General features: G+C 42.8%; 1 protein-coding gene across 1 annotated transcript in view; it reads right to left on the bottom strand.

Moving 5' to 3' along the window:
• EVPL (envoplakin) overlaps positions 1–12175 on the bottom strand; it is a 57803-nt gene extending 45628 nt beyond the window's left edge. Inside the window, exons 1-2 of the mRNA XM_035104522.2 lie at positions 11391–12175; positions 3432–3509 (exon numbers count right to left, since the gene is read on the bottom strand). Coding sequence (XP_034960413.1) covers positions 3432–3472 — 41 coding nt within the window. The 5' untranslated portion in view covers positions 3473–3509; positions 11391–12175. The remainder of the gene's footprint in view (positions 1–3431; positions 3510–11390) is intronic.
• Between the last annotated feature and the right edge of the window lie 7464 nt (positions 12176–19639).

Here is a 19639-nt window from a genome sequence, read left to right as displayed (position 1 = left end):
GTGGGAGACCCCACCCTGGTCCTCTGAAGAATGTGCTTCTGTACAAGCAGAAGCGTACCCAGTTCTATTCACGCCATTTCTGACAGACATTTCGTACACTGTAATTCCCTACCCAAAATGCAATCTACACCTGCCTGTAGTTACTACATCAAAAGTAGCTTTGTTCGTTGCTACCGCACAGGATCAGGCAGGCCCACCTGTGCAGCTGCTGTCCAATCCATGCTGCACCCTCACTATCTAGATCTACCACTGATTCCTTTCGACAAAAGGGGAAATTCCCAATTCATAAAGAAAAAAAGATTTCCATTTGCACCAGGTTAAGTTCAAATCCCCTCCACCCGCCCATGGAACTCATTGGGTGATCCTGGACAAGTCACTGTCTCTCAGCCTAGCCTACATTACCAGGTTGTTGTGAAAAATTATTTATTTAAATCATTCATTATTCAACAAAACATATGCCCCACTTGCCTGTCTGTAAATAAAGAGTTGTATTCCACTAAGATTTAATCAGAGCAGACCCAGTTCAGAGCAGACCCAGTTAAATTGAGGGTTTGGTCCATTCATTTCAGTGGGTCTACTCTGAATAAAACTCAGCTGGCCATGACTCAAAACCTCCAACAAAACCAACAAACGTTAAAATTGTCAACAAAAGGCAAAATTAAACATAACAGAAATTCAACATATGATTAATATCAACAGTTAAGCTAAAACCAGATGTAAAATACAGGTCGACTTCTACATGTCTTGATGGGTTTGCCAAATTAAAATGCTTTCAGTAGGTGCTGAAAGGGTGCTGTGATGTCAATAGTGCAGGAATTGGGTATTTAGGGTTTTGCCACCTACCTTTGGAATCCCCCTTCAATATTAGAAAGGTGGCATGTCTCTTGTCTTTTGAATGTCTACTGAAAACCTTCCTCTTTCAAAATGCCTTTTAAATTGAGATCCTTGCCAGTCTACATCCTTATTGAAATTGTTTTTAATATGTTTTTATTGCTTTGCCACCTGTTCTTTGCCACCCGGGGCTTCTTTGTGATGAAGGGCGGGATACACACTTAATAAAGAAGGAAGGAATGAACGAAATAAATATTCAATTATACTTTCCAGTCCTTTCCCATAGATAACCAGAGCAATCACTACACCGCCATGTTGCTTTTGCCGTAAATCTCTTGATCAGCACTCAGCCTCCTCCCCATCCTCTTAGTTGCACCGAAATAAACGTTTGTTGGCACTTCACATACAATGTTGTATATACTGAAGTAGCTCTAGGTTGGAGCTTACCTCAGGTTCCTCTCTGCAAGGTATGTGAGCAAACCCCCTGTGGTTATTTGTTTCCTCCTTCCAGCTGGATCATGTCCAGCCAAGATTGGCACAAGAAATATTTTCTTAAGCACCTTTTCAGCTTTGGCCGTCAAATGTGCCTGTGATATGGCTGGTGTGGGCGTGCAGGGAAATTGCAACTCATCTCAAATCATGAATTCAAAACATGCCAAGCATCTGAGTTGAAACGAGCCCTGCTTGCCAAAAAACAAAACAAAACACACAAGAAGGTGTGGCTTTCATTGAAGAGCAATGATTTCTTTGTGAAGTTGCAAGAAACCATTTTCTGGCTCAAGACTAGAGGGCTGAGAATAGGCTGAAGTAGCACTAGTGTGCTGGCTTTGATCTAAGCGACAAATTAAAAATTAAAAAGAAAAAAGAAAAACCTTTTATTGCTTGGAGGAAAAAATTTGAGCATCCTGCTGAATTCTAGCTGTGAAAGAGGGCCGCCCTGATGCATTCAGTACTTCTTTAGTGACTGTCTTCATGTGCTTGGAAATAATCCAGGAGGGAGATTGTGCTGGGCTGTTTTGGGCCCTTTCTTGTATTATCAGTGAGGCACAAATTGCTTGAAGCAAGGAGAGACGCTCAAAAGCCATTTGTGTACAGTGTCCCAGGCATGTGTTTAAAACCTTTCGCATTAGCACAGCCTCAAAGAGTAAGGTGTTCAGTCTAAGATAGTGGTGGCATGGATTTGGGTTTTCTAAAACTTCAGTGTGCTGGAAGCTCACTGAGAAAGAAAGGGAATGAAGTTCCTTTTCATAATGCCCTCTGTCCTCACTCTTCTCTTTATCATCTGGACCTGACAATGTAAGGACAGAGTGTTTGGTGGCATGAGGGGATGAAATTATATGCAACACCTCATGAGGTTTATATCATAATTATTCCAATTCTCATATCAATATGGCATAGGGTAGAGCAAGATCAAAGCCAGGCTTGATTGTGTCATGTGTTGTGTAACATATCCATGGTTCTGCCCCCCCCCCCATTTTTCAGAGCAACTTTAACTGGCCTACTCAAATTTGTGATGTTGTTTTTCTTCTGATTATACTGTGGTTGTTGCCTTAATGCACCGACTAGTCTAATGTTACCGGGTTGCTTTCAAAGTTTGAATTACGCACTTTCATATTGTCATTGCATGGTGGCTTAATTAGTGCTTGCTGTCTTGTGATAACATATTCCTGAGAGCCAGACTATGAAATAAAAATGAAACAGATACGCAACAGTAGGTGAATGAGCTTGGCCCTAACAATTCATTCAGCCTCTTTTCACTAGTGGTCTAACAGATGCATCTGCAAAAAGGCACATAAGACGCAACATGATAACTAATAAATGACCCATTCATTCCTTTCATTCCAGTGTATTCTGGGACTCAGAAAGTCCCTGCCACATAGCGCACTTTAAAGGTTATTTTCAAAGGCAAAGCAGGTATTCTGAAGATGGAGTCAGGACAACTCGTTGAACTGGCTCAGCTGCAATGTCAGTAACTTTCTATGCACACTGGGCAGAAACCGTTGTAAACAGTACTGGTTTGGCAGGACCTGAGCTAAAATAAGTCTTGGGGTGCTACAAATAAACCCTCTAGGGCATCCACTGAGTACAACGGTGAAATGTACAGAGAGAGAAGGGTGAAAGAATTCCAGAATTATTGGTAGCTCGTTGCTTGTTTTTATTCCTATCACAGGCAGATATCAAGAACTGTTTGTAGCTGGGATAGGACAGTGGAGAAGTCTTGTGATGGCTGCCGGCCATGGCATGATGTGGAAGCATCAGGCAACACAGGAAAGGTGTGCCAGCAAAACTTCTGGTAGAGACTGAACCTGACTGAAGTGGTGATGGCATCATCAGCAGAGTTCCTTTGAATGTCATTCTTTGTTGTTTAGTCATTTAGTTGTGTCCGACTCTTCGTGACCCCATGGACCATAGCACGCCAGGCCCTCCTGTCTTCCACTGCCTCCCGCAGTTTGGTCAGACTCATGTTCGTAGCTTCGAGAATGTCATTCTAGCTAGCTGCAAAGAACCCCAGTGGCACTGCAATAGTTTGCAAAAGTAGTTCAGATGTTCCTTCACACAAATACAAATACTTGCCGTCAAGCATTCTTGTGTGCCCTTACCTGCTACTGCCCAGGGTGCTTTGGACATCTGGACAGGACATCACAGGAGCTGGTAGGTCCAATGGCCGTGGGAAAGTTCTGAAATGAAGATCATGAGAGATATTCAGACATCAATTCTATGAGTGAACTCTGGCTATCATGAGCTAAAAGGCAAAATAGCAAAGATGTATGTTTTCAGCTTCAAATATCATCATGCAAATAGGGACAAGGTGTGGGACATGGGTATGGATGGTAGGCAGGCAAAGAGTGCTATAATAAAAATATAAATGCTCTGCTGGATCAGGTTAAAGGCCTATTTAATTCGGCCAACCAGATGCCCGTGGAAAACCCACAAGCAGGGAGGGAGGATAAATCCAATTCAGTAGCCATTTAAAGCTGAATCTATCAAAACTGAACTTTCCAACACATTATGCAAACTGAAACATGGCCTTGTTTCAAAATTTGCACTTCTTATTGATTTCATGACTCCTTTCTCAAACAGGCTATTCTGTGTTATTTTGAATGCATATAGCAACTTGCAATGTATGACCACAGTCATACACATTGCTGTTTATTTTCTTGGCCGAGGTGTTTAGTATGCGATCAAACATACCTTTCAATCTGGTTGTCAAAAGAAAGAAAAGCTGAGAAGTTTGTGTGTGTGTGTGTGTGTGTGTGTGTGTGTGTGTGTGTAAAGATACTATACAAAGTACTAGGAGTGAGCCAATAGGAACGCTCTGGATATAATAGGCACAATTAATCCAAAGTTAAATGGATTTCTTTCAATGGAAGAGATTTAAACACATTCTTAATGGGGCATGAAAGCATCTAACAACTTAGTCTATTAGAGAGTCTGGGAATGGCAGCTTTTCCATGCTGTAACAATATGAGACAATCTGGACTTTTTACATGGTTAATTCCCGTAGATCATAACATCAAAGCAGTTGGCATAACTTGATATAAAAGGAGATTCCTATTATGAACTATCTTTATCCTGGTACTTAGTCCTTACTTCAAACGTGACCTGGGAGGTATGAGTAAATATCCTGACTTCCCAGTACTTACTGTAAAGATCAGCACATTAATCCTGTGTTGCTAGCAAAGATTAATTATCACCTCCTACAAGAAAGAATTGGGTTCAGCATAGACAATGACATCTTCCTCCAAAGGTTAAGGTTGTGATTCAGGAAACCAGTTAGTCATCTTTAACTAAGGTCATGTCCCTTCAACTTCAAACTTAGCAAAGTAAATGGGATAAAAGACAGGAACTTGTAGGAAATAAACAATAGTACAAAGGAATAAAGACCTGTCCCCCCCTCCATAGAGAATAATTGACCCCAAAACTCCAATAGTTGGGTAGCTCACAAACTCCAACAGGACCCCATCTTTGCTCCTCAACTTTCTCAAGGATCAGCCCTATGCCTTGCTGAACATGGAACAAAGGAATGGGAGAGATCTTTCTGTTGTCTGGCCGGTGTTTGCCTGCATATATTTGAAAGTAATATACAAAAATGTACTATACAGTGGTCCCTCCAGTTACGAACTTAATTTGTTCCGGAGATCCATTCTTAAGTCAAAGCCGTTCTTAACCTGAGACGCGCTTTTCCTAATGGGGCCTCTGGCACGCAACTTCCACTCACATCCCGGGGCAAAGTTCGCTTCCAGGAGCACCTACTTCCGGGTGAGTGGAGCTTGTTACCCAAAGCATTTGCAAGGAGGACGGTACGTCACCAGAGGTTCCACTGTATTAAGGAAGATAGCATCTTTCTGGCTCCATCGCATTGTGCATTTGCCTTATGGGTTGCCATTCTTGCTTTAATGCCTCACTAACTCTAGGCAGACCCTCCCTTTTCAAAGATTCGCCCTGCCTGAAAAAACAAAGCCAAGGCACAGATGTTCTTGGAGGCAGAAAAAGAATATTAGATGCGCTCTACAAGTTATTCCTCAGCCTCAGTGCCTCAGATCCAAGGAGCCAAGCCAAACCGCCTTGCCTGTGTTCAAAGTCATAGGCGCACAATCTCACCTCCTGCTGAACCAGGTGGCACATAGCTTATTCCTAGGGGCAAAGCATCAACTAATCAACACCACACCCACCTTTGGGGCCAGAGCAGGTTATCAAGACAGCCAAAGGCATGAAGAACTGGCAGTTGCTACAACACAAAGATGGAGGTCTCCATGTCTCCTTCCGATTCCTATTCCCACTCAGGAACAGAATCCCTTTTTGTAAAGCCGCAGCATCAGGACAGATCTCTCTCCTGCCTGTTGAACCTTCCTTACGGAATTCAGGCTTCACACAGGTATTGGTGAGGTAACTGGCATATTAACAGGGCTGCAGACAGCTAAGTGGCCGGGATCTCAATGCAGGACTGCAACAGGCTTTATTGCGAGCAGAGATGGAGGCTAAGCTGTGCTCAAAGAGATCGCACACAGCTAAGCCACAGTATCTGAATAAGACACTGTTTGGAAGACTGGCAGAATCTTTACAGTTAGACTAACCTCCTCCTCCTCTCTCAGACATATGCTTTTGTGAGGGGCATGCAAAGACTCTGGATTGTCACTACACAACAATGTGCACCTGTAAAAAATTTATACAGTGGGCAAGAATACTTTCATAACACTCAGTACTGTGGCACAAGTTTTACTTGTGCTTCTCTTTCAGGCTGGGATGAATATGACAATGGAGAAAATGTAATATATACACTAGTTGTTGTAATAATAATAATAATAATAATAATAATAATAATAATAATAATAATAAATATTTATACCCCGCCCATCTAGCTCTCCCCAGCCACTCTGGGCAGCTCCCAATTGAATATTAAAACAATACAGCATTAAACATTAAAAGCTTCCCTAAACAGGGCTGCCTTCAGATGTCTTTTAAAATTAGGATAGCTACTTATTTCCTTGACATCTGATGGAAGGGCATTCCACAGGGAAGGGCATTCCACAGAGAAGGCCCTCTGTCTGGTTTCCTGTAACCTCACTTCTCGCCATGAGGTAATGCCAGAAGGCCCTCGGCGCTGGATCTGAGTGTCCGGGCTGAACGGTGGGGGTGGAGATGCTCCTTCAGGTATATAGGACCAAGGCCGTTCAGGGCTTTAAAGATCAACACCAACACTTTGAATTGTGCTCGGAAACGTACTGGGAGCCAGTGTAGATCTCTCAGGACCGGTGTTATGTGGTCCCGGCAGCCGCTCCCAGTCACCAGTCTAGCTGCCGCATTCTGGATTAGTTGCAGTTTCCAGGTCACCTTCAAAGGTAGCCCCACGTAGAGCGCATTGCAGTAATCCAAGCGGGAGATAACCAGAGCATGCACCACTCTGGCGAGACAGTCCGCCAGCAGGTAGGATCTCAGCCTGCGTACCAGATGGAGCTGATAGACAGCTGCCCTGGACACAGAATTAACCTATGCCTCCATGGACAGCTGTGAGTCCAAAATGACTCCCAGGCTGCGCACCTGGTCCTTCAGGGGCACAGTTACCCCATTCAGGACCAGGGAGTCCTCCACACCTGCCCGCCTCCTGTCCCCCACAAACAGTACTTCTGTCTTGTCAGGATTCAATCTCAATCTGTTAACCGCCATCCATCCTCCAACCGCCTCCAGGCACTCACTCAGGACCTTCACCGCCTACACTGGTTCTGATTTGAAAGAGAAGTAGAGCTGGGTATCATCCGCATACTGATGAACACCCAGCCCAAACCCCCTGATGATCTCTCCCAGCGGCTGCATGTAGATGTTAAAAAGCATGAGGGAGAGGACAGAACCCTGAGGCACCCCACAAGTGAGAGCCCAGGGGTATGAACACTCATCCCCCCCCACCACTTTCTGAACACAGCCCAGGAAAAAGGAGCGGAACCACTGTATGACAGTGCCCCCAGCTCCCAACCCCTCTAGACGGTCCAGAAAGATGTTATGGTGTCAAAAGCTGCTGAGAGATCCAGCAGAACTAGGAAACAGCTCTCACATTTGTCCCTAGCTCACCGTAGATCATCAACCAGCGCAGCCAAGGCAGTTTCAGTCCCATGGTGAGGCCTGAATCCTGATTGGAAGGGATCCAAATGGTCCGCTTCTTCCAGGCCTGCCTAGAGTTGTTCAGCAACCACCCGCTTAATCACCTTGCCCAGGAATGGTAGATTTGAGACTGGGCAATAGACCATATTGGCCGGGTGTAAAGATATTTTTTTAAGAAAAGGTTTAATGACCGCCTCTTTCAGCGGGTCTGGAAAGCTTCCCTCGCAGAGGGAAGCATTCACCACCCCGGAGAGCCCATCGCCCAGCCCTTCCTGGCTCACTTTTACTAGCCAGGATGGGCAAGGATCAAGGAGACAGATGGTCGGTTTCACTTGTCCAAGCAGCCTGTCCTGTTATATGTCAAATAAATGAGAAGAATGTACTTTGGCATTTTCACCTAACAGCCTTTATCCTGAATTGCCCTCCAAAATATCCAGAGAAGGGAGAAGACATTTACATAATATTTTGATTGTTTAAAGGGCAACACGGAGTGAGAGTTGCTGTTGGATGAGTCAGGCAAAACAGGACGACCAATTATGATGCATATTTTCAGCCTGCAGAACCCCCTGAGGAAAATGTCTTACTTCACAATGATATGCAAATGGGGTTAAGGACTGATAACATATCCACTTTTTCAGCTCTGTCTCAACTTGCTGGACTTCAGCATTTTGACTTATCTTATTTGATGCTTTGTTAAATTCTTTTTTAGCACCGTTTCTACAGTTGCTCCGTGCCATATTAAATTATACTTCATCATTACTGCTTTTAACTCATGAATTTTGAGAGCTAGAAATCCTTGACTCACTGCTCTTGGATCACTACGGTCTTCTGTACTGCACAAAATACTTTGCAAGACATTGGGGAGGAGTTGGAAATGTGTGTGCATTGACCAAATGGCTAGGACATAACTCCCATTCCTGAATGGTGACTCGGTTTCAAGCTGGGTGGCCAATGACAGAACCAGCCTATCTGTAGACCTAAGGTATGTCTGGCAATTTTGGTTTCGCTCAGTTTTTGAGAATTCCAATCTTGCCACTTTTCTTAGCACCAGTTAGAAATGGTTTGAAAAGTTTTCATGACAATCCACCAACATTTTATTTATATATTTAAAAGCATTTAAGAAAGGTAATAGTAAAGGACCCCTGGCAGTTAAATCCAGTTTCGAATGACTCTGGGCTTGCAGCGCTCATCTCACCTTACTGGCTGAGGGAGCCGACGTTTGTCCACAGACAGTTTTTTCCGGGTCATGTGGCCACTGGCCAGCATGACTAAGACGCTTCTGGCGAAACCAGAGCAGCGCACGGAAATGCCGTTTACCTTCCCGCTGTAGTGGCACCTATTTATCTACTTGCACTTTGACGTGCTTTCAAACTGCTAGGTTGGCAGGAGCTGGGACCGAGCAACGGGAGCTCACCCCGTCGTAAGGATTCGAACAGCCAACCTTCCGATCGGCAAGCCCAAGGCTCAGTGGTTTACACCACAGCGCCACCCGCGTCCCTTAAAAAGCATTTATATACCGCTTAATATTTCAAAAATCTCTAAGCCTATTTTCCCCCTTTATAGTATTAAAACAAAAGCAACATAAAGTCAGTGAAACATCAACCAAATGCATATAAAAATGAATAAAACAGCCACTATCAGGTCACTGCCTGATCTAAGGCGGGTTACATCTTAGCACTACCACCATAAGAATATATGATAAACAAAATTAATAAATGGGTCCCCAATTGCATGTTTGAGTTAAAGGTGAGTCCGAATCTGAAAGCATTGAAGACTGCTGCGCTAGACCACATCCTATCTGCCACACACCCCACCACCAGAAACTCAGGATGCATTTTTTACTTTTGCTGATTTTCCACATGAATATTTAAAAGCAGGCTAAGAGTGACTGCTGTCCTAAGCCTCTCCGAGGAGAGAGAAAACAGCACAGAGAGACAATTTGCATTAAGAATAATGTTTGCAACGGGGAGAAGAGGAAAGCTATATCCAAACAGATTTGTCAGATGAAATTTAAGTAGCAGAATTAGAACCTGCTGTTCAAGTTTCAAATCTTCCTTTGTGTGCATATCCAAAGAACGGACAAAAGAGCTCCATTTCAGTTTTGCAGAAGCAGAGAAAGAAATAAGTTGTTGATTTGAACAAATTCCAAGTATACAGAATCGTATGGTAGGAACGAACTTAAAAGTCTCTAGGGCAGCCTTCCCCAACCTGGTTCCCTCTGTATATATTGGAATACAAGTCTTGAGAGTGTTCCCTTGATTTACGCACACCTTCAGCTGAAAATGTTATTCTGTTGGGCTCCAAAGCTTTTACCAGATTTTTATGGTTCTTGTTTTTATCATTGCATATGGGTTTGATGTTTTTATTGTGTTTTACAATGTATTGTGGTGGTTTTTTTAATTGAGCCCTGCCTTGGAATTACATTGTAATGAAAAGCATGTAAGAAATGCTTTATATATTCGAGTGGATATTTTGAATATTTTTTCTACTTTTGCTGACAAAAGAATCAGAAGTTTTCTCCTCACCCTTATTGTCATTTCTCTCTCTCTCCCTTTTTTCCTGTTTGTGTTTTTATTTAGATTAGCTTCTTTTATCTTTGATAGTCTGAAAATATATCGGTATTCGATACTAACTTTCATATATCTTTTTTTCAAACTTTAATAAAATCTGTGGGCGGGGAAAATGCTTTAAATACATCAATAAGAAATCATACTGAAGACATCGGCTGAGAAAGACTGCTGACTTGGGAGCTTCCTTGATGTCTGGGTTCTTTGTTTTTACCACTAAACCAGAAGTATAGACGAGTTCTCACTCCCAAACCAGAAATAATAGGGAACATTCATGGATTTGACGCCCTGAAAGAGCACATGGCAAATATGGCATGTCACTTCTTCCATGGAGATGGGAGAGACCTAACACATGAATCAGATTACTGTATTGTTAGGGGCATATGTAGTCTTTTCTATAAATATTTTTAATGTGCGCTCAGGGAATCAGAACACTGCAGCAAGGAACTCATTTCTGCAGCCTGATTAAACTACACAAATTATACGCAGTCCCCGTCTTTTTGTCGTTGTTGCATCCTTTGTTTTGAAACGTTTACTAATTTGCATAATTTGTTCTGCTTTTGCTAGGCATTGCAAACATATCAAGAGCTTAGAAGTCCTTTTAAAAAGAAGGAAAGTGAAGAAGTGCCAGAAAACAATAACCAGGAATCTGAAGGCTATGCTTAGTACTACATTCCCTGCTTCCTATGACACCACAGCATGCAAATTCTGCCTTTCCATGTGTCACAAAAGCAGAAAACTGAGAGTTAACCAGAGTGCATAATATGAGAGGTGCCTTGAGAATAGGAAATCAGTTTAGCAACAAGCCCTGATGGCTCATGAGTAGACCTATCTATTAAATAAGACACTAGCCAAGGACATTAGATGTGGGGAAGATTTCATCCTCTCCTAAACAATAGGATAGAAAATTTATCCCTCCAAATACAGAGACACTGATACTCCTTATAAAAGGATTCTTGTGTCTTCCCGAGCTAGGAATTCAAGTGTGACTGTGGTAAAGCTTGTAAACTCATGAAGAATCATAACATCTCATAAAAAAATTAAAGAGGCCAGAGGATTTCTCAAACTTTCCACTGGGTGTCGAATTTGCAGTGTGAATTGTTTTGTTAAGTTCACGAGAGCTTGAAATGGCAAGGGAGGGCCTGGGAAAGGCAAATTCAAACCAGTTCCACTGTACCTCACCCCTATGCTTTTGTTCGGCATTGCAAAGAGTCAAAGAACACATGGGTCTGAAACCTAGACAGGGATGGGCAGAAAGTCCACAATGCCTCCCATGAATACCCAGACCAAAGACTAGCACAAGAAGGTAGTGATGGGAGACATAGGGATAGACAGGAATACGCAAGAGTTGCAAGGAGAGAATGTTACCAAGAAAGCATGAAAGATGTTAATACTTACCAACACCCCAACCTTTGTACACATTAGATCTTCGATCTTAAACAGCAGTCGCCGGCGCTGGCTCTACTTCCTCAAAGTACAAGCGTGGGAGTGGCAGAGAACAGCAGTATTGAACTTTCACTGATTTTCTTTATAATCTGTATCAGCCTGGCACATGAAGGTAACTGAACGGCATCAGAAATATGTGAGGAGGGGCTGTGGCTCAGTAGTAAAGCACTTGCCTGCTCATCTGCCTATTCATGTCTGCTCATTTGCCTTTTCATTGCTATTATCCACCATCATCTTAATAAGTCCAAAGGAGAAGGAATATTTTTTTGGGGGGGAAGTACCCATTTTTATCTTGTTTACTTTCATGGAATCAGGTAAGTTGGAGTGGGCCTAGCTGACCATCAAGCCCAACCCCTTCTCAGTGCAAAAAACAAACCAAAAACCCCATAGAGCTAAAGCATCACAAACAGATTCTAGGCCAGGGGCCAACAACATGGTGTCCTTTACCTTGAGCTGTTCATAGAATCATAGAGTTGGAAGAGACCACAAGGGCCATCCAGTCCAACCCCCTGCCAAGCAGGAAACACCACCAAAGCATTCCTGACATATGGCTGTCAAGCCTCCGCTTAAAGACCTCCAAAGAAGGAGACTCCACCACACTCCTTGGCAGCAAATTCCACTGTCGAACAGCTCTTACTGTCAGGAAGTTCTTCCTAATGTTTAGGTGGAATCTTCTTTCTTGTAGCTTGAATCTATTGCTTCGTGTCCGCTTCTCTGGAGCAGCAGAAAACAACCTTTCTCCCTCCTCTATATGACATCCTTTTATATATTTGAACATGGCTATCATATCACCCCTTAACCTTCTCTTCTCCAGGCTAAACATACCCAGCTCCCTAAGCCGTTCCACATAAGGCATCGTTTCTAGGCCTTTGACCATTTTGGTTGCCCTCTTCTGGACACGTTCCAGCTTGTCAGTATCCTTCTTGAATTGTGGTGCCCAGAACTGGACACAGGACTCCAGTTGGTGTTGATGGACTCCCAACTCCCATCAGCCTCAGCCAGCATGGCTGATGATCTCACACCCTTCTCGGGCAAGGTGCTTGAACATCTGGAGGCTATACAAGCCTGGGCTCTCTTGGGAGAGGTGGATTATTTGGAACGATTCAGGCTTCATTCTCATGCCTTGGCCACTCTCACGGATGACTTGTGCTGGGAGACTGGCATGAGGAATGTCACCCTGTTATTTCTCCTGTACCTCAGCAGCTACAACTAATCCAGAATGCAGCAACTAGCCTGGTGACTGGGAGCGGCCACCGAGACCACATAACATCGGTCTTGAAAGATCTAGATTGGCTCCCAGTACGTTTCCGAGCACAATTCAAAGTGTTGGTGCTGACCTTTAAAGCCCTAAATGGCCTCGGTCCAGTATTCCTGAAGGAGCGTCTCCACCCCCATCGTTCTGCCCGGACACTGAGGTCCAGCACCAAGGGCCTTCTGGCGGTTCCCTCGTTGCGAGAAGCCAAGTTGCAGGGAACCAGGCAGAGGGCCTTCTCGGTAGTGGCGCCCTCCCATCAGATGTCAAAGAGAAAAACAGTTACCAGATTTTTAGAAGACATATGAAGGCAGCCCTGTTTAGGGAGGCTTTTAATGTTTAATAAATTATTGTATTTTATTTTTTTGTTGGAAGCCGCCCAGAGCGGCTGGGGAAACCCCAGCCAGATGGGCGGGGTATAATAATAATTATTATTATCATTTATCTCCTGGATAGCTGGCTTTGCAGAAATTAGGCACCACTTTCTAGAAGATCCTGCTCTGGAAGACCCTTTGGCTTTTGTGATATAGCGTTTCATAGAGCTCCATCTTGTTGCCCTACACTAGTTAACTATTAGAAGATTCACAAAGCTGCTGAGTAAAGTAATCCAGGGATTTGGAGTACTGTGCTTTCCGTATGCTGATAACATCTAACTCTACTACTAATTTAATCTAATCCAGGTAAGGCTGCCGAAGTACTAAATGGATGTCTGAGGCCAGTGAGAATCTGAAGCTCAATTTGATGGTGCAGAGGTGGTTTGTCTGACCTGGACAGCAGTGTTCAGCCAGAATAGAAGTAATCTGGCCCCGAAGGCTGAGTTGCAGTTCTGGGGGCAATGGTTGATTCAGCTTTGTCACAGGAAGTCCAAATGGCTTCCCTGGCAAGTAGCACCTTCCACCAACTGAGACTGGTCAAGTGTCATATGAAAACACCCTCCAAGCTTATCCATGCTTTGGCAACATCCAGATTTCATTATATCAACGTCTTTGAATGGAGACTTCAGTTATCCCAGAATGAAGGGTTGAATTCAAAAAGGTCATTGCATGAGAGAAGCAACTTCCACCCATTTAAAAAATATGCTTCAGAAGGTTTGAGGAACCCCCAGAACAGATGTTGGGGGGGGGGGGAACAGAGGAGGAAGACTGAGTCATTCTGCTCTGGCAATGACCATTATAAACAACCCACAGTTGTTGAAATACTGGTGGAGAATAAGGTAAGTGCCATAAGGTCAAAAGAGCCACACTGGTTGCCAGCCTATTTCTAGGCAGAATTCAACTCCTGAATTTCAAAGCCTTTATATGGCTTAGGACCCAGGCATCTCAAAACCACCTCCTACCATGTTTCTGCCTATTAATGTAATTATTAGAGGCCCTTCTCTACGTGTCCCCGCCTTTTCATTCAGTTGTGGCACACTTTGCCCAGAGAGGTTCAACCTGGCACTGACAGATCTTGCCAGCAGCAGGTGAAGGCCTTTTAATTTCCCATTTACAGCAGATTGCTAGGTTGAATAACTATTACGGCTTGTTTTATTTCATTTACTTCTTGGTCATGCTGATCGTATCTACACCTAAGGTTGGGACAATAATCCTTTAATAACTTTTAAAACATCTTATTAAGAAACCCTCTAACTTTCCATTCTGACAGCTTTGGATTCGCACCTGCTTTTAACAGATCCATATCATTGTCCCATCAGTGGATTCTAGGGACAATGCCATCCATCAGCTTGCTCAGATGGTAGCAGTACCTTTTTACAGGTAGTAAATATGCCTCGTAACCCTGTCTCTAACCTGCACAACAACTTAACTGCAAAAAGTGACCATGCAACGGGGCAATTCTTGCCACCTTGTTCCTTATTCATATACCACTTTATGGCCAACTTTCCTCCTGGTAAGTACCCAAGAGGTACTCTGAAGACCCATAAGGAAAACTTGCATGGCATACTCGAGACAGCACTGACACCACAGCTGCCATTTGAAAGAGGGGCAAATCCATTCATCCACATACCACCACTATTCAGTGCTATAAACTAACTGATGAAAAAGTTTCTCCTTCCCATCTTTCTTCTCTCGTCTTTTATTCTTCCTTTTGCTCATTTTTTAAAGTCACATATCTTTGGTTTATATTCTTGGCACGTATTATCAGTTCCTTTCTTCTCCTTTAAAGCCTCCTTTCCTCCCACTTTTAATCCTGATCCTGCTTTTCTTCTGTTCAACTATGTAGATCCATGACAGTAAGGGTAGTAGAGTGTTAACCTTTTGCCCAGCTGGATATCAACATGAGACAAGCTTTGCTTAGTTTCGAATAAAGTACTTGGAACTGAGACCAGCCATAGCTTTGTTATATACAGTATTCACTTCAACTGCTGCTTTGTCTCCTCTTCTCTGGCTCATTTCACCGTTTGGATTGCACGGGCCTGCTTGGTTCATTGTGTATAGCAGCCTTTAAGACCTTTAGAAATAAATATTTCTTTTCACAATTAACAATGTTTAATTTTCTTGAGAGATATGTTCTTGCACAGTGGCTAGTCTTCAAACATATGGAGAGGAGGCAGTTTGATTTACATGAACAGTCACAAAATGCCATAAAAAAACACAACAGTGTGTATATAGAAACCTTGAAAAGTTGTCTCTCTTTGGCCAGAAACTGTTCTAGGCCAACTTTGTACCATAGTACAGTAAAGCACTTTTACTTTGCTGTTCATGCTGATAATACAGAGTTGCTGTTCATGTCTATACAGTAATCTTCTTTTAATTGATTTATCAGGCCCAAATTTGGCACCTGCTGTTTTTTCAAAAAACAAGGGGGGGGGAGGTGTATTAGGATAGCACAAAACTGGGCTGGAAGTGGAACAGCTCTATGCCAAGCCAAAGAATAGCTAACTTGGTTATTTATTTTCTAAGCATATGCTTTTGCTACAATGACTTCAGCAATGCAACTGCTCAGTGACCGAAACCAAGGTAAATGAAGTATGGTGTTGAAAAATATTTCTGTTCTCAGCACTGCAGGAAGTACTCACCAGCAGATTGTATATACACACACATATTTTTTTCTGTGTTATGACAATTGGTTTTAAACAAATTAAGTGAATTGAGTTTGCAGCAGGTCTGGGCAGAATTAACGGTCCAGGTAGAACACAAGCACAAACAATGGCAAAACACATTTTTAAAAATACAGATCTGGAGCATTTTCACTTTTTAATCTTTCTTAAAAGAGATGGGATACATTAAAAAGAAAAATGCATAGAATATAAATTCATTCTTTTAACTCCTGGCTGCGGTGTTCACACAACTATTACAGCTTTTGTAACAGTGAACAGATCTCGTGTTTTAAATTGAATGCCCTGGAATGGCAGAGTGTGCTATTCTCTTATTCCACTTTCAATTGGTATTGTCTGGAGCAGGTCTACATCTGCTCTCTGGTTATCCTAATCAGACTTCTGATTTCAAATGATTATTTGCTGACCTTTTAACTTAAAGCAAAAACTTGTCAAAAGTTGCGACACAATACTCCACACATTATTGCCTCAGTTAACTGTGACATCTTTATCACTAGATGTTGCTGACTTGTTTATACAGGCTGACAACCTATGAAATGTTAGCTAGTAGGCTTGTGTTGTGTTGTGTTGTTATCTACTTGCAAAGTGCAAGTAGATAAATAGGAACCGCTATAGCGGGAAGGTAAACGGCGTTTCCATGTGCTGCTCTGGTTTGCCAGAAGCAGCTTTGTCATACTGGCCACATGACCTGGAAGCTGTACGCCGGCTCCCTCGGCCAATAATGCGAGATGAGCGCGCAACCCCAGAGTCGGTCACGACTGGACCTAATGGTCAGGGGTCCCTTTACCTTTAGGCTTGTGTTGTCCAAAAGGCTTCCAGCTCTTAGGTGTGTGGAATCTGTGACCCTACAAATGTTGCTGGACTACAACTCCCATCCTCCCTGGCTGTTGGCTTTGTTGGCTGGGGTTGCTGAAAACCTGAGTCCAAGAGTCCAAGTCCACAGCTTCCTCATCTCTTAAATGAACAAACGGGCTCCCGAGAACTAAGCTGCTCTTCACCACAACTGAGTCTTGCAACAATACTTCTCCACATCTGTATCATTTTATTGCATCCCATCTTGCACTTCTACAGAGAACTACGGAATCCCTCAGTGTTTTGCCGAAGTCAACACATTTTCTTTTCCTGTTACTCTTAGATTGCTCTATTAATTTAAAAACTATGACATTACATAGTACAGACATCACTAACAGCCTAATATTTCTAGCTCAACCAAATAATCCCGTTTACCTTTCTGATCAATTCAGGAAACAGACAAAGGTGTTTAAATTTCAACCGGATCTAATCAAGGCCTTGGGGAAAAACTTTATCAGCCCAGGTCGGGCGTCCCTTGTTGGCTACTTTCTGGAGGCCACATGCCAGCATTGGGTGGGGCCAGAGGCAGAAGGAGGGATGTGGCTCTTCTCTTGGTACCATAAGCTATAGCCAGTCAGGTTTCTATGCCCAATCCCGTGCACACATCTCTTCACCCAGGCAAGCAAGATGCATTATCACAGTTCAAGAACATGCAGAAATGCTTGAGGGTGTGGGGCAGCATCAGTGAGAGGTGTGGCCTTAGAGGGAGAGCTGCACTTGGCCCCCAGGCAGAGATTCCCCACCCCTGAGCTAAGTGAAAAACATTGTGTTTCTTGACCAACTAAGCCAACATTGAACCGCAATAAGCTACACAGAAAATCAAGGCTCTTATAGAATCACTTGTGAATTCTGATGGAATTTATAGTGTAGGTGACTAATAGCGAAACTAAGCAATATTCTTATGAACCAAAGGAAACAGAAGCTGGTGAGTCATACTGTTAAACACCACCACCAAATATTGCATTCCTGTTTCTTCATTGAGTGTGACATTATTATTATTATTATTATGCTTTTGGGAACAATGCATTCTTTGTTATCAGGCAGCTCCCCACTCCACCTGCCTCTTACTATGGGAGACTATGCTGATAATTTGTTCACAAGCATTTTATATAGATTTCCCCACCTCAGATATTCAAGAATTACTCAAACATGCTTACCAACCATATACTACTACCAGCCCAACTGCGAGGATCTAGCATTCCATCACCAACAAACCACTCCTGACTCAACTTTTAAGGCAGGCATAGGCAAACTTGGCCCTCCAGATGTTTTGGGACTACAACTCCAATCATCCCTAGCTAACATAAGGTTACCAGAGTTTTTTCAATGAATCTGGGGAAGCTTTTCAACTTCAATTGATTTTGTTAGGAGACTGATTTGTAAATCCGGGGACTATCCCCGGGAAACAGGGGCATCTGGTAACCTTAAGCTAACAGGACCAGTGGTCAGGGATGGTGGGAGTTGTAGTCCCAAAACATCTGGAGGGCCGAGTTTGCCTATGCCCGTTTTAAGGCTACAACTTCAGGTGCAAACTACCTGGTTTTTATAATTCACATAGCTTTTAAAAAGCCCACATTTTTGCGTTCTCTTTTGATGATTTTGTAGCACTTCACAGTATCCCTTTTACAATTCACAAATTCAGAGGGTAACACACTATTCATCATTAAATGAAATCTATTTGTGACACACAAACTGCCCTGAAACACTGCAGTGAGGCTCCCTGCTGATTTTTAACAGACACTTGACCCAACCCAAGGGTTGTGGTCCATATGCTGGTGCCTATAATGGACAGCAGCTGCTTTGGTGGTAGCTACACCTGGATACAGGCCCCAACACACTGATAAAGAACAGTTGAAGGGGAAGCCTTCAACAGACACATGAGCAGCAGAAGCACAGTGGTTCCATCTCATAACCATCCCATAGTTTTTCTGAACCATTTCAGGTGGCTCAGAATAGAAGTAGTGGGTACATGTGTGTGTGGGGCAGGAAGCATTTTTTTAAAAAAACTGCAGCAACAGTTTGAAATATTGCTTTTACTCTCCCTAGAAATTTAGCTCCAACAATTGCAAAGGCAATTTTTCAACTTTCAAGCAAGGAAGCAGCAAAGTGGAAGCTCAGCACAGATTTCAATAGTTTACAACTACACTTTTAGAAAGCAGGAATAAGTCCTTTATTGTTTCAGGATTTCACTTCGGACTGACCAACATGCTTTGTGCCACAGCATGTTTCACAAAGGAAGTAGTCGCCATTTGACAGCAAACAAAGACAAAAGCAGAGGGGGTGGAATGTGTTCAGTTGCCCACAGGTGTGGGGTAGAACGCAAACAAAAATAAAGTTTGGCTACATCTGTAAGAGGAGCAGAGTTCTCAGATTTAATTCAGATCTGAAAAGATGACGACAGCAGAGCTTGAAGCAAAGTACAATCAATGAAACACTGATAGGCACATCCCCAGAGAGGAGACTGGACCCAGTCACTTGACAAAAGATCTCATTTCCATTTAACCTTCAATAGAACTAACAAATCATTGGCTTACCAGACTGCATCTCAATGTGAAATTTCATCTCTTGATAAAATTAAAAAATATTACTTCCTTTTTCTTTTGCAATAGGTTTCCCCCCTATAAAACCCCCTTCCCATAGACAGATCAGAAAGATCATTTCTTTAAAACAGGTGGGGCACTCTTTTCATATGGTACATAAATCCAATAACTTTGGCATTATTAAACCCAAATTATCTTTAATCTGAAAAATTTAATTCTCTGCAATTTGCTAACTGAGCGGCTGAGAAGCAGTTTTTGTTTAATATTTCTATAACTGAACAATCCAGTTTCAAAACTGTTCCCAACAATGTCAAGAAGAAACAGAGCTAAACTGGAGCACAGTATGACAAAATATAAACACGAAAATATGGCTAAGTACTCTCATCTCCAACTAATATTTCAGACTACCTAAGACCAGTAATATAGCTCGCAAAAAAGTCTAATATACAATTCAGGCTCACAAATGTTTAGAATAATTGTGCCGATGCGTTTTTTGTGTGTG

Source organism: Zootoca vivipara, chromosome 2 (assembly GCF_963506605.1).
Source record: "Zootoca vivipara chromosome 2, rZooViv1.1, whole genome shotgun sequence".
NCBI lineage: Eukaryota > Metazoa > Chordata > Lepidosauria > Squamata > Lacertidae > Zootoca > Zootoca vivipara.
This window is presented reverse-complemented; position numbering and strand designations above follow the sequence as displayed.